This window comes from Crinia signifera, chromosome 7 (assembly GCF_055691185.1).
Source record: "Crinia signifera chromosome 7, ASM5569118v1, whole genome shotgun sequence".
NCBI classification, from domain to species: Eukaryota; Metazoa; Chordata; class Amphibia; order Anura; family Myobatrachidae; genus Crinia; species Crinia signifera.
This window is the reverse complement of record NC_139223.1, coordinates 8,432,679-8,447,878: the sequence shown is the minus strand read 5'-3', so window position 1 is coordinate 8,447,878 and position 15,200 is coordinate 8,432,679. Positions and strand designations below refer to the sequence as shown.

Below are 15,200 nucleotides of genomic sequence, written 5' to 3'. Positions count from 1 at the left end.
ACAGGGGTCCGAAGCCGCTCCCAGTGCCGGCGCTACCCACTCAGCAGCTCCTGCAAAGCAGGGAGGCGCCATGCTGAAAAGGCGCTGTCTCCCTCCCTGCTCTGCTAAAGCTGCCTCAGCCCTCACTGTCACTGCCTCCTGCACACCACCCATAGCACCTGTCTGACAGCGGGCGGCAGTATGGAGAGGCTGAGCAGCTCCCTGCACCGCGCACACACTGTCCTCCTCCTGCGACCTGCCCCCTCTTCCTCACGGACACTTGTGCTGAGGCATGTAGCGCTGTCTGTAAATGCCTGGATGACATGTCATGTCCGGATCCGCCCCCTACCCATTGCTCCCTGCGCCTGTCAGTTGTGATGAACGGCCAGCAGCGCCGCCTCCCCTTCCTTCCCTCTTCTCAGTGTGCTGTGCCAGTGCCACTGCCAGTCCTCAACACTCCGGCCCCTCTATCTCCTCCCCTCTTCTTCCGTCTCCTCCTTCTCTCCCCTCCTGTCCCCCTCAGTCACTAGTGCTGCACATACTTTTTGTACTGCTTTCGGATCGCATTGCACACACATTGCATGCATGCCGTGCGATGCGATCTAGCACATAATGTATGCAATTCTCGCAGCGTGTATGGGCACCTTTAGTACCTGCAACATTTTGCAGACACAGCACTGAGATGGTGTATGCATACATGTACATGCACCAGAGATCCTCCATAGGATCGCAGGTTGCATACACTCCCACAATCGGGCTGCAGCTTGTTGCAATGTGAAAGGGCCCAAAATGTATGGTTTGCAGGAGGGCGCCGGACACTCTAGCACCGGCACTGGCCGCTCCTCTGGTCCCGCACGTAACAAGCTGGGACCAGAGTGAAGTGAATATATAAATATCTAATGAGCGGCTCCCGGCTTCAGCCCCCTGCTGGCGAATGTGTAAAAAAAAAATGTCAAAAATAAATAAGTAAACATTAAATATATATTAATGTGCTTCAGGCACATGAATAAAAATAGCACGCCCCATCACAGAAAAAAAATCCGATTTTTTAAAAGATCACTTTCCAGTTCACCTTAAAAAGATGTTGAATGCAATACGGTGAATCATGGCAAAAATCAGGGAGAAAGCAGTTCTCCATTTGAGCATTGAATACACTCTCGGCGAAAACCACATTGAAATACACCAGCGACTTGAAACGGAGAACTGGCCGCCATTCGCTTTCGGTGACCAGTGAACATTGAATAGGGTGAGTCAGATTTTTAGTGTTAAAAAAAAATTACTGCAAGGAGTGAAAACTGCCCGATTCCATACCTCCCAACTGTCCTGCTAAACGCGGGAAAGCCCCGGTTTTTGGGGATGTTCCCGCGTCCCTCCTGCAGCCGGCAGTGTCCCACTGCGGGGGGCAGTTGGGAGTCCCCCCCGAATCTGACAGAATAGACGCTGTGTTTGCGTCCGAAAACGGGGGCACGGACTAATTTGCATAAGCTGCACCCTCATTTACATAGCCACGCCCCTTTTCGGCCCTGCCAAAGAAATGGTGAATCGGGGGGCCTTGAATACTGGCCTATGTGTGTAGGGCGATGTGTGTACACATGCCGATGTGTGTAGGGCGACCTAACTGTGCTAGGTCGGGCTGTGCTGCGCCGCTATCGCATAGCACACAGAGCTGACAGCCCACACACAGAGCGAGCGGTCAGCTCTGTGTGCTAAGCGAGCAGACAGCGCCAGTGTTCTCCAGTGGGAGAACCCTGCCGATGCCGATATTGATGAACACTGTTCATCAATCTCGGCCAGCGACAAAGACACGCGGGGATGTGCATTGTTGTCGATATAGCCCCCACACATACACCGATGTGAGGGCATTTTCTAAGCGACTTTGCCAAACTAAGCAAAATCGCTTAGAAAATGCCTTAATATCGGCATGTGTGTAGGCCATATAAGTGTGGTGTTAGAGGGAGAAAAGCTGATTGGATCACCTGCAGTGATTTCCCCGCCCACATAAAGATATCTAGGGTTTTTATCTACAAGCAAGTTTCTGAACTTTCGCTGATTTCTCCCATTATCACTGTAACGATCAGATCAGGTGATCGATCAAATTAACGTATGCCTCCTGTTCTGATTATCTGTTCAATCAATGTATGTCTGTTATTGGTGTAATAGTTATGTCTCCTGTGAGTATTGGAATCAGGACATGTCTTGTATGTAAACTGTAGGTGACCCTGGTTTTAGTTTGAGGCCTGTATTTCCTCAGTGTGACATCTGTGGACTCCTCCGGAGTTAGGATGTAAGATAAGATCTGAGCCCTCATAAACCATGGTCCAGAAGAAGAGGTTAGAGTTTGTCCTCTTCCTTCACATCTCTTATCAGTGGGTCTGCTATGCAAGGAAAGAGGATCAATCACTTTGAAAACAGCAGACTGTACATTGCCAGGGACCTTCCACATTCCTTCAGCATGGAAAGAGTGGAATCCCAAGGGTGGGAGGGATGAGGGAGCCTGCAAGGTATAACAAGACCCTTCTCCCTATAGTTCAGAGTCACTACCTGGGGGTCTAGCAAAACAGGCTGTAGGCGACGAGAGATTTCTTGTGGAGGACCCCCCCACGTCAGGATCTGTATTTAAGTGTAAGATAGGTTCTGTCTTTTTTCCCTTTTTATTTTTGAAATTGCATTTAAAACTCGTGTGTACTTTTAAAATCACTGTAAAATCTTGTAACTATTTTTGTCTAAAGCTCTGTAGTATTTCTAGGAATAAATAATACATATTCCCAGTTCTGGTTCTGTGTTCCTAAGACTCATTAGCCTCGGAAGAGAACGGCTGGAAAACGTTACCATTGTTATCTTGTATTGTGTGGTCAGGGGCGAGCCAAGCCGCCCCTTGCACAGTTTCAGGCGCTAAAATCAGGTTTTGGCTGGTGGCAGTGTACCTCAAGGAAAGGACCCGAGTGTCCTGAGTGAACCCCAGTCACGGCCGGCGCTGCTCAGATTGACGTATCGGAGCAGGCGACCGGTGGGTCCGTGACATTTGGCGGCAAGCGGTGGGGTGGAGAATTCATTTTTCTCTTTAAGAACTTAAGTGAGTGTGGGTAGAATTTTGTGAGAAATACCCACATCACCAGAATCAGAACTCAGAGCTTTACTATAGTTTTAAAAGTCACACAGTGAGTGCAATTTCTGTTCCCCTTCCTTCTCTTGTTTTTCTTTCCTATCATTTTATTTGACAAGTGTGAGACTCAGGATGGCTGATTACCAGCAGATGAGGAGAGATGACCTGGCGGTCGTGTGTGTTCGGAGGAATATCCCTTGGTCTGGCCAGAGTAGAAAACGTATGATTCAGGCACTCGTGGATGCCGATCGGACTCTAGCTGCTGGAGGAAACCAGTCCATGGACAATCCTACCCCAGGGGCTCAGTCAGCACTGGACCTTACCAACGATTTCGCGCCAGGGTCAAACACTTCTGCTGGACCCAGCAAGTCTACACTGCCGAGCGACCTTCTAGCTGTTATCAGGCAAATTAAGAATGTGAACCCCGTATTCGCTTTGCAGCTGGTGCAGTTCTGCCAAGGCATTGTCGACAGAGAGGCTGCGGAGTGCAAAGCCAGACGAGAGGCTGAGGAGCGCAAAGCCGTACGAGAGGCTACAGAGCGTCATGCCGAGCGTGAGTACCAGTTGGAACTGGTGAGGCTCAGGGGGCTGATCGCTGTTGGTGAACCAGTGGAGGATGATACAGGGCATCATGATGGCGAACCTTTACGTGAGACTTTATCTGCCGTGGCTACTGAGTTAGCAGGAGATGGGCTTCGTACTGAACTTTTACTGTCTGCAGAAGTAAATAATGTGTTGGATCATGATGTGGACTCTGTTATCAATCATGGGGAGCCTAACAAGGGACAGAGGTCCCAAATGACCGCTGACGCGAATTTCACCGGACCGCGTCATGCACAGTTCCCTGTCTTGGAAGCAGACAGAGGAAGCCAAGTGAGTGTCAGCTTGGTTGTGAATAATGAGCTGGCCCTGGACACTACAGCCGATGCTCAGAGAGGTGACATCTCCGCTAGCACCTGGGAGGCTGTAGGATGTATGGCAGTCAGGGAGACTGCAGAGTACCAATCCCCTACAGCACCAGCAGAGCCCAGTGAGTATTCTGACCCATATGGTGATGATTATCCGTTTAGGCTTATGAGCCCAGAAGAACTCACTACAGAATGTCAGCTGCAAGGTATCTCCTGCCCCAACAATTCCCGCTGGGAGATGATCAAGCGGCTCACCCGTGCACGAAATGATGAGCGCAATGTTTTCGGCATGTATCGCGGTGAGTTTCTAACCTGGGGTCCCGATGCGACTCCTTGGTTACTGCTGAGAGACCTGACGGACTGTTTTGAAATAGCGCAGCAATATGCTTATGATTGTAAAAAGCTCGATACTCCATGGTGGAAAGAGCAGTGCCGCTGGGCAGATGCTGAAAGGAATCGCCTGGAACAGCTTCTATCACCAGCTATGGAACCAACGACACAGCCTACCAGGGTTTCCCTCATGGACATGGTACCCGGGCCTGCTACAATCGGTGTGGAACCTGTTCCAGAGACCTCACATCACAAGGTCCAGTTTAAACTGCTGGAAGATGTGAGCAGCATGTTCCCTCCCGTTGCTCCAGATTTGTTGCCGGAAGCGGCTGGCTGCATAGTGAAAGTATGCAGGGGAGAGACTATGTCGGAAATAGGAATGGGACTTTCTGACTGTATGCACACAAGTATGTGTGGGACTACTGATGTGGGACTTTTATTAACTCCACACATATCTGTCGCTAACCCTTCTGAACCATATGATGCATCTCAGGTAGTATGTAACCATGCTGAACATTGCAATGTTGTTATTTTGTGTGAAGCCCCTGGGATGATCTGCGATAGTGCCGTACCTTCGGTACAGGTGGAGGGTGAGTTAGAGACAGGTATAGTGGGTACTCCTTGCCAGTTTGTGGGGTTAAATGAATGCCCTAATCTAGTTGGGAATGAGACACCCTCACTCACCAGTGGTAGGAGTGCTGATGGTGATGTCATTAAGGTTGCTGTGCTAGAAGTTAACCCTGTTCCTCCAGTGATGTCTGGTTGTGACATCGGGCATGGGGTCGCTAACTGACCGATCTGAGTTGGTTGCAGGCAGCGCATGTACCTGCCAATAAGTTACTGGTGACAACATGCTCAGATAACCCCATTCCTGCTCAGAGACAATGGGACCCAGATATAGAGTTTTTGCCATGGTGCAATTGTAAGCCAGCAGGATGGGCCCCATGTGTTGTGGAAGATGCACAGGCTAATTTGCAGGTATTGCAGGATGTCTCCCCAGGTTATGATATTGATGTTGCTGTTGATAATGTGATGTCTTGCGCTACTGTGGGAACTGTGGTACCAGGTATAATAAGTGACCCGGTGGGCCCTGTGTGCACTGTAGAACTGTCAGATAGGGAGAGAGTGTCCCGTACTGCAGCTTTCCCCTCAAACCCCCCTCCTTCCTGTAGACACACAAACACATATACAGGAACACAGCAGGGGTTCCCTCCAGACACTGAGAATCCTCCAGAGAGTGCATTTTTCCAGCATCACTGGATAACGGATGCCTCTCCTGAGAACCTCAGTGGCACCACCCCAGCCACAGAACCTGCGGGTCAGGGAGGGAAGGTCAGGCTCAGGAAGGTGTCCTGGACTGCCATGGAAAGCTTGGCTTTCCACGCAGAACTGAGAATCGACCCTGCACAGGCTGCCCCATACCTGGGAAGTGGGAAAGATACCCCTGGGTACAGTGAGAGGGTTGTGTCAGGAATAGAGCCAGTGGCTAGTAGGGAAGCTGCTGTGTGTAACCAGAAGGGTGGGAGGGCCCGTGAAGCACAGGTAAACTCAGCTCCATTAACCTCAGAAAAGCTGAGCTGGGATGTTCCCAAGACAGGGGACAAGGACCTGCTGGTATTCCCCCTTGCAGAAACGTGCCCCCCTTCACAATTCACACACACAGACACAGAGGGCGAATCTCCTCACAAAAGGATGAGGTGTGAGGTGTTGAGTGAGTGGACCTTCCCCCCAGTGAAGGGGAGGGGGGGTCAGTCAGCTCAGGAGAGGTGCTGGGAAGACATGTTTAAGTCTGTATATAGTGCTGGGAGAATGCCCCACACCTGTGGTATAGTTAAACGTGCCGAGTTACGAGTCCCAGGGGGATGGCCGTTTGGGGTGTGGCGGAATGGTCTGGTACTGATCTCAGTGAGTAAGGCCAAACTGCCAGCTGCAGGGGAGAATCCGTGCCCAGGAGTCCGACGCACAGCTGTGGTGGGCTGTGTCAATATCAGCCGGGATGGACACAGCTCCCACTATATCAGTGTGCTCACAGACTATGGGTTCGAGGACACCTGTGTGCTTTTAGTTTGCCATCTCCTGCGAGAGGGACAGGGACTATGCCCATTGCCCACCCTAGCCACGGCTATGGCGTCAGGTGGTGCCATGACAGACGTCAAGTATAGTGAAGTGTTAGTACAGATCCCGCAGAATCAGTGGCAGTCTGTCTCAGCACAGAGACCACTGCTACCTGTCCAGGTGATGTAGTGAATAGCGCACTGAGGAGATGGTGACGTGGGTCACCACCTCTGTGCGCCATTTTAAAAGGGGGAGGTGTAACGATCAGATCAGGTGATCGATCAAATTAACGTATGCCTCCTGTTCTGATTATCTGTTCAATCAATGTATGTCTGTTATTGGTGTAATAGTTATGTCTCCTGTGAGTATTGGAATCAGGACATGTCTTGTATGTAAACTGTAGGTGACCCTGGTTTTAGTTTGAGGCCTGTATTTCCTCAGTGTGACATCTGTGGACTCCTCCGGAGTTAGGATGTAAGATAAGATCTGAGCCCTCATAAACCATGGTCCAGAAGAAGAGGTTAGAGTTTGTCCTCTTCCTTCACATCTCTTATCAGTGGGTCTGCTATGCAAGGAAAGAGGATCAATCACTTTGAAAACAGCAGACTGTACATTGCCAGGGACCTTCCACATTCCTTCAGCATGGAAAGAGTGGAATCCCAAGGGTGGGAGGGATGAGGGAGCCTGCAAGGTATAACAAGACCCTTCTCCCTATAGTTCAGAGTCACTACCTGGGGGTCTAGCAAAACAGGCTGTAGGCGACGAGAGATTTCTTGTGGAGGATCCCCCCACGTCAGGATCTGTATTTAAGTGTAAGATAGGTTCTGTCTTTTTTCCCTTTTTATTTTTGAAATTGCATTTAAAACTCGTGTGTACTTTTAAAATCACTGTAAAATCTTGTAACTATTTTTGTCTAAAGCTCTGTAGTATTTCTAGGAATAAATAATACATATTCCCAGTTCTGGTTCTGTGTTCCTAAGACTCATTAGCCTCGGAAGAGAACGGCTGGAAAACGTTACCATTGTTATCTTGTATTGTGTGGTCAGGGGCGAGCCAAGCCGCCCCTTGCGCAGTTTCAGGCGCTAAAATCAGGTTTTGGCTGGTGGCAGTGTACCTCAAGGAAAGGACCCGAGTGTCCTGAGTGAACCCCAGTCACGGCCGGCGCTGCTCAGATTGACGTATCGGAGCAGGCGACCGGTGGGTCCGTGACAATCACAATAAGGGCCTTATTCTAGTTCACTCTTAGAGGCAAACTCCTTCTCAAATAGGCAAAACCATGTGCACTGCAAGTGGGGCAGATGTAACATGTGCAGAGATAATTAGATTTGGGTGTTCTTTTGTTTCTGTGCAGAGTAAATACTGGCTGCTTTATTTTTACACTGCAATATAGATATCAGTTTGAAGTACAAACCCCACTCAAATTTAACTCTCCCTGCACATGTTTCATCTGCCCCACCTGCAGTGCACATGGTTTTGTCCATCTGAGAAGGAATTTGAGTGAACTAGAATAAGGCCCTAAGTCCGTTCAGCTGAATGTGTGCAGGTGGTGCACTGGGTAGGTAACATTACGAGCAGTAATGTGCTAATTACAAGTAGTTAGAGGATAACACCCGGCATTAGCTGACTGGGGAGAGTTCTGTAACTGAGCCATTAATTGGGATATATCTCTCAGGTAAGATCCCTGCAGTTAATGCTGTCTACTCCTGATGCAGAGATAAAGATTAGCAGTTAGCCAGCAAAGCTCTATATAACTTATGACTATGTATCCCTGATCAATTAACCCTTTCAGTCATTATATCTGTAAGCAAAGTTACTGTATTTCAGAGGAGTTTAATGACTTTGGGGCCCATTTACTACTGAATATTTGCGGCTAATTCCCCTAAAAACACACGTTAGCCGCAAATATTAATTATCGCCCCAATGTAAGACGTAGCAATCTACGAGCCCTGCTGCGACCGCTCCCGCACCTCCTGCAGCTGCGTCTCTCATTGGCCTCTGTATCAATATCGGAAAGCATCGGGTCCCCCGACATCCGCCCGAGCCCCCGACATCCGCCCCAAGCCCCTGACATCCGGCCGCGTTCCTGACATCCGGCCACGCCCCTGACATCCGGCCGATTCCCCGACATCTGTCCGAGCCCCTGACATCCGCCCGAGCCCCCGACATCCGCCCGAGCCCCCGACTTCCGCCCGAGCCCCCGACTTCCGCCCGAGCCCCTGACATCCGCCCGAGCCCCCGACATCCGCCCGAGCCCCCGACATCCGCCCGAGCCCCCGACTTCCGCCCGAGCCCCTGACATCCGCCCGAGCCCCTGACATCCGGCCGAGCCCCTGACATCCGGCCGAGCCAATGTCCCTGCAGGAACACAGATACCAGCGATACGATCACATATTACAGCACCGTTATGATATATCACATTGCATATGCAATCCTACAGTAAATGCGCCCTGTGTCTTTCCCGAAGCTGATGGGGCTATTGCTGCGGACTATTCGCCTGGTGTCTGTTCCAGCATTGTATGAAGATCCGGTCACCTTCTAAGAGTGATAATGATGTCTTTGTATACTGTAACTTGGCAAAGGAGCTGGCACCTATTTGGCAGAGAGAATGTCACAGTACATAGGTTGCTGTCTATGGGCCTAACTCAGCTTGGCCCACTCATTTCCCAAAATCGATAAATAGCTATGTGGTTGCAATCAGAAAAATGCGATGCTGCATTGTGTGGGCACAGTGCAGACAACCAGGGGCGTAACTACCATAGGTGCAGGGGGTGCAGCTGCTATGGGGCCCAGAGCTGAAGGGGGCCCATCTTTGCTGTCAAACTAATATGTTTTGCATACATTTATCACCATCAGTTGCTAAACAGGGGGCCCTTACAAACTTTTGCTATGGGGCCTCCGAATATCTAGTTACGCCTCTGCAGACAACACAGGCATGCGCAGACCGTTTGCAGGGGAGGCTGCGGCGGTTACATGACATCACGTGCAGCCACTGCGAACCAAAAGATGGCAGCATGGCGATTGACTGCACAGCCCAGGGGCTAACATCGGCCATGGGTCATTAGGTTTACAGTGAATAGGTCAGACACTGTACAAATGTAAAAAAGAATACCAACAGTATTTTCAAGCACTCCCTTCTTCATGTATCCCGATGTTACTTCTTCAAAAATATTTCTATTCGTTGCTCATGTAACGTAAAAGAGGGAAAAAAGAAACCACATATGGTGTGATAACTTCGAGATTCAGTTTCTACCAATCATAGGTTTTTATATGGTGAAAACTGTACCCTGTGCTGTGGTCCGCTAAATGAATGGTGGACTGTTCACACTTTGGTTTGAGGGAGTGATATGACTCCAAAGGATGCTTCAATTCTCTCCAAGTTGTTCCACATAGAGAAACCAGAGAGATAGATGTCCAGAATGGTGAAATACGTTTTTTTTAATATTCAAAACAATACAACGTAAAACAATTGGGTGTAAACAATGGACTCTCACCGGATGAAATGGTCTACTATGCGAAAGCAGACAAACAGAGCATAAGATGACCAACCACAGGCGTCCCTGGATGCTTGCTGTGAGCATTCCAATCCTGGTGCATTCCAGTCCCCTCTGCCAACGCGTTTCAGACTATGAGTCCTTTATCAAGGCATAGAGACTTATCCCCAGACCAGGGTATTTATACACACATGTACAAATTAAAAAACCAGACCTATTGCCAGACATGGATTTCTAACTTCTAACATATTCCCTTTCCCACCGGATTCTAAACCCATCTTTTACAATGAGCACTCTCTTTCAGGTGTCCATAATTACAATGTGCACGCTACTGCACGCTACTGCACTATTTCCCCATTCGGCGCCATCCATCGGAACTTCCTTGCATTCCAGATGACGTTGGCGCCGGAAGACCTTTGCATTCCACCACCGTGTATGTTCCCCGGCGGGCTCTCCTTTTCACATAGTGTTCCGCCTTGTGCCGCTGCCGGAACTTCCTTGCGGTCCATTTACATTAGAGCCGGAAGTTCTCTGCGTTCCACTGCGGACCTTCTCTTTCATAGAGGGTCCGTTCTGTGCCGTGCTCTATATGCGTTCCACGTTATTTTCAGGGGGATGTATAATGCGGTTCACTGGTATTTTATCCTTTTTTTTCTTTTTTATCAGGTATCAGAGTTTTATATTGGTAAATCATATTCTCAGGTCAGACACTATTGGCTAACCGTTAAAAGGTTGACACATGAAAAAAGTTGACTTGCATTAGGTCGACATGGTCAACACGTCGACACAAACAATAGGTCGACGTGGGAAAGGTTGACATGGCTATATTCATCTATATACATCAAAATGCATGCAGCACCGGATCACCGGTGACATCACTGGCTGACTGAGTCACCCATGACATCACTGAGTCCGGTTGCCGTAGTTTCGTCTAAGCAGCAAGGAATTTCCATTGGAAGACAAAGACCCTGGCGACTCACCACTGTTTTGCTCATAATGTCCAAGGAATGTGTTCTTCTGATCATCATTGTCCTTGCTGATGAGTTGCGGTTCCATGGGCTCGCCTCAGACTCCGTTGCTTATGAAACAATAGCGCGTTGAGCCAATAGTCACTGACGCGTCACAATGCATTCTACCAACACTCCTATTTTAGTCCCTGAGGTCTTCTCTTGCAGCCATGATTATATACAACTAGGGCAAGTCCATGCTGCTGACAATGCTGGAATGCTCTCAGACCTGTGTGGTAGCCTAAAGCCTTTAGCCAGGGGGTCACACTATGTCCTTGTGCAGAACAATAGCTCAGAGATTTACTAGTGTTCAGTACTGATGTACGGGATGGGAGAAGGGAGGGGGGGGGGGTTAGGGGAACATTGGTCATAGGGGTGCCATGTGTCAGCTAGTTTTAGCAACTTTGATAATAGTGCAGTTGAAACCTGTAAGTCACCTTATATAGGGAATAGAATCTCCCACAACATTTTTTTATTTGAATTTATGTAACAAATGTGAGCGACGCTGGGACTTTTAGAAGATATTTGACCCATCTCTCACAGATGGGTTAAATATGCAGGCTTTTCCTTAGCGTGGTTATCAACATGATTTTATCTAATGATCGTTCCATCTGCTGTGACAACCGTCAGAAACTCTGCTATGTTATAGTATTTGTCAGTATAATACATACTTACTTGTATGTCAGGCCATGTGCTCATGTCACATGTTTCGGTATCTTGCAGTCCCGGGGTGATTATAACTGACGTCCACAGACGGGCCGGTCTAAATGAGGAGCAATATGCAAAGGTAAGTACGGGAAATAATTTGTGTAGTCATATGGTGCATAATGTATAATATATACAGAATGTTCCCGCTGGCAAAGAGGCGCTCCATCTACCTGGGATGCGCGGGCGTCTCTCACACACGTGTGTCCCAGTTTCTGGGTGGCGGAGTACGCTAACCCTGCCCATCTCCAATCTAGGAAGATGGGCAGGTTTAGGGGGGTCTCTGTTTGAAGGGGAGACGTGTGCATCCCCTTCTGGCGGCTGCTGATCCAACCGCCAGGCCCCCCTCCCCCCGGAATGACCCTGCCTATATCTGTACCATATGGCAGGGGGTCAAGCACTGATCGCACATGCGCAGACCCACTCGGCACCCGGCGAAGCAGATCGGAGATTGGGCTTTCAGAGCCCCTGTTCTTGCATCTGCAGGGTCATACATCTGGACCTTTGGATCGCATGTTACAATGTAATCCTGGGCAGTAATATTCCCCCAGATTACATTGTATTTGCGATCCTTCTTAAATGGGCCTTTTAGTGAATTGATTAGGTGACCGAGTCTGTCGGGACTTTTTCAAGACTCATCTTACCTGTTCTCCGTTCCCAGTTAATTGATTAAGTACTGTGCTAAGTAACCGCCCCCATAACTGTTGGACAGGGGTATAAAAATCCTCTGGATGCAGCTACATACACACCTTGAAAAACCTCTACTACAGAGCGAAACGCGTTGGTGGACTTTATAGCTGCTTTAAGCCCTAAGAGTCCGGACTAGCCTCCAGACCAAATTTTGGCTATCATACTGGGATACTACCACTATCCAGCCCACGATATACCTATTTGGCACCAAGAAACAGCAGGAGGTTCCACACTCCACAGAGCCAAGCTGGAATATTCTCTCTGCCACCCAGGTCTTTCCAATATCGAGGCAGAATAGGAACGGGCTCACAATAACCCCTAAACCCAGCTGGTCATTTTTAATACGGTAACGTATTCTTAACTTATTATGAGTCAAAACTCCCCCAATTATTTTTCTTTTTTAAACCCACTATAATGTTATGTTTTGATTTTTATGTTACATAATTGTCTCTAATATGTGCTGCTAATTCATTTTTAGTTTATTTACTCCCAATTAAAAATGTATATTTTATGAAGGTTACATGCATCATTTTAGTAATAGATTTCCATTCTTAAATGCTAGCGCAGTCTACCTGTGTTTCTCTCTGTGGGGTTTATTCTAGTTCATTCTTTCTGACAAAATCCTTCTTAGATGGACAAATCCATGTGCACTGTAGGGGGGCAGATGTAACATGTGCAGAGAGAATTAGATTTGGGTGAGTTATTTTGTTTCTGTGCAGGGTAAATACTGGCTGCTTTATTTTACACTTCAATATAGATCTCACTTTGAAGAAAAACCCCACCCAAATCTAATTCTCTCTGCACAAGTTACATCTGCCCCACCCGCAGTGCACATGGTTTTGTCCATCTAAGAAGGATTTTGGCAGAAAGAATGGACTAGAATAACCCCCTGTATTCTGTTGTTGGGGAGTGACACCTCCATTTCTTTTGTACTGCAGCTACTTGCAACCCAGCTCTAAAATCTGCACCCCAACCTGATACATTTGTTATCAGTTCTTTTTCCGCCTCACCTGTTCTCAACCCTTAAAACCTGGATTTGTGTGTGTGTGTGATTTTTCTTGATTTTCCAGCAAGTCTGGAGATGCAAAAATAAATCTGTGAGCTCCCATTGAGTTCCCAAGCGTTTTATGGGAGAGCGTGTGACGTTGGCTGTACAGTAACAAAGCCGGCACCCAAGTCCTGATTCTAGTCCACCAAGTTACTGACCCCTAAGGGTGGGGAGGGGGGGTGTCTCAACTAGTGGAGTGCACCGAGAATTTCCCCTGTACACTGGCCGCGCGCTCTGACCCTCTGTGGTAGATTGAAGAACGATTTTTATTAATTTATACTATATTAAATGTCCTAGCATTGTGAGTTTCCATCAGTGACATAACTGTGAACTTTCTTCTCCCCCGTCCAGTTTCTGAAGAACACCCAAAACACGCACGCCCTGGGGCGACCTGGAACCGTGGATGAAGTCGCCCGAATGATTGCTTTTTTAGCTTCAGATGCTGCATCCTTTGTCACGGGAGTAACCGTCCCTGTGGATGGGGGGCGTCACGCCATGTGTCCCCGATGAGCCTGTACATCGGATAGTAAAGGAGTATTACAGACCATGACAATACTTTAATACTTGTACCTTCCACAACATTATAACCGGTCGCTGTCTATAAATAAAAGTATTCATTAATAGGCGTTTCCCTCCATGCCAATCATGCAGCGTTACGCAGCAGAATCTAGCACTTTCCTGGATCCCGGACTGGGTGTGTGTAGCACAGAGATAGTGTCATCACTCTCCCCCCACCATGGATGAAATACTCTGGAAGCTACAGTAAGTGCATCTGGCCCATTGTCCGCTAAACCATTCCTGTATGCTGCAAATCAATTATCTATACTTAGGGGGTTATTCTGGTTGACTCGCTCAGATGCAAATTCGCACCCTTGTGAGTCCACCAGAACCCGCCCGGCAAATGGCACGTTTTCACCGCCTGCAAATGGATGTTTTACATAAACAACCATTCGCAGGCCAGAGGGAAACTCCCCCCTTTTTACGATGGTCGCCGACCACCAACACCCTCCCCCCCCCGCCCACTGCCAACAAAGGACAATGTTGGGTGAGTGCACTTGGCGAACAATCTGTTAGCCGTGGACGCATGCATCCAGTCCATGCACATGTGCATTTACAAAACATTGCGCTCGCATGCGAGCGAATGGACCAGAATACAATAGAATCAACTTTATATACTTTATTTAGGAAGGACAGAATGGGAAGAATCGGAGGAGGGGTTGCAATATATGTGAAAAAATATAATAAGACTACCTTAATACAAAGTATTGCAGAGAAAACGGAGGCCCTTTGGGTGACAATAGAAACAGGGGAGAAGGCGATTCTTCGTATAGGGGTGATCTACAGACCACCAGGTCAGGAAGAGGAACTAGACAAGAGCCTATTGCAGGACATCAATAAAATGGCATTAAAAGGAGAGGTGATAATCATGGGAGACTTTAATCTACCTGATGTAAACTGGGAGCTGCCTGTTGCAAGTTCCACCAGAAGTACGGACATGCTGAATTCCTTGCAAGGAGCATCCCTCCAGCAATTGGTGAGGGAGCCCACTCGTAAGGACGCAATATTAGACTTAATACTTACAAATGGTGACAGAATATCTGACATAAATGTGGGTGAAAATCTGGGATCCAGTGACCATCAAGCAGTATGGTTCAAAATAAAGACAGAGACTGACTCATCGCACACAAAAACAAAGGTGTTAGATTTTAGGAAGGCTGATTTTGTAGAGATGGGAAACTCTGTAAGGGATTCTTTGGCAGAGTGGAAGAACTTGGAAGGAGTGCAGGATAAGTGGGACAAATTAAAAAGTGCAATTCTAAAAGCAACAGAATTTTGTGTCAAAAGATTTAGGAAAATCACAAGAAAAAGAAAGCCATTGTGGTT

At 48.1% G+C, this 15,200-nt stretch overlaps 2 protein-coding genes across 3 annotated transcripts in view; one reads left to right on the top strand and one right to left on the bottom strand.

Annotated features, from left to right (window-relative positions):
- LOC146019745 (3-oxoacyl-[acyl-carrier-protein] reductase FabG-like) overlaps positions 1 to 13,937 on the top strand; it is a 68,985-nt gene extending 55,048 nt beyond the window's left edge. The window contains exons 7-8 of the mRNA XM_083152272.1: positions 11,597 to 11,660; positions 13,668 to 13,937. Of these exons, the coding sequence (XP_083008398.1) occupies positions 11,597 to 11,660; positions 13,668 to 13,826 (223 nt within the window). The 3' untranslated portion in view covers positions 13,827 to 13,937. The remainder of the gene's footprint in view (positions 1 to 11,596; positions 11,661 to 13,667) is intronic.
- LOC146019740 (uncharacterized) overlaps positions 1 to 15,200 on the bottom strand; it is a 781,584-nt gene that overhangs the window by 108,803 nt on the left and 657,581 nt on the right. The window lies entirely within an intron of this gene.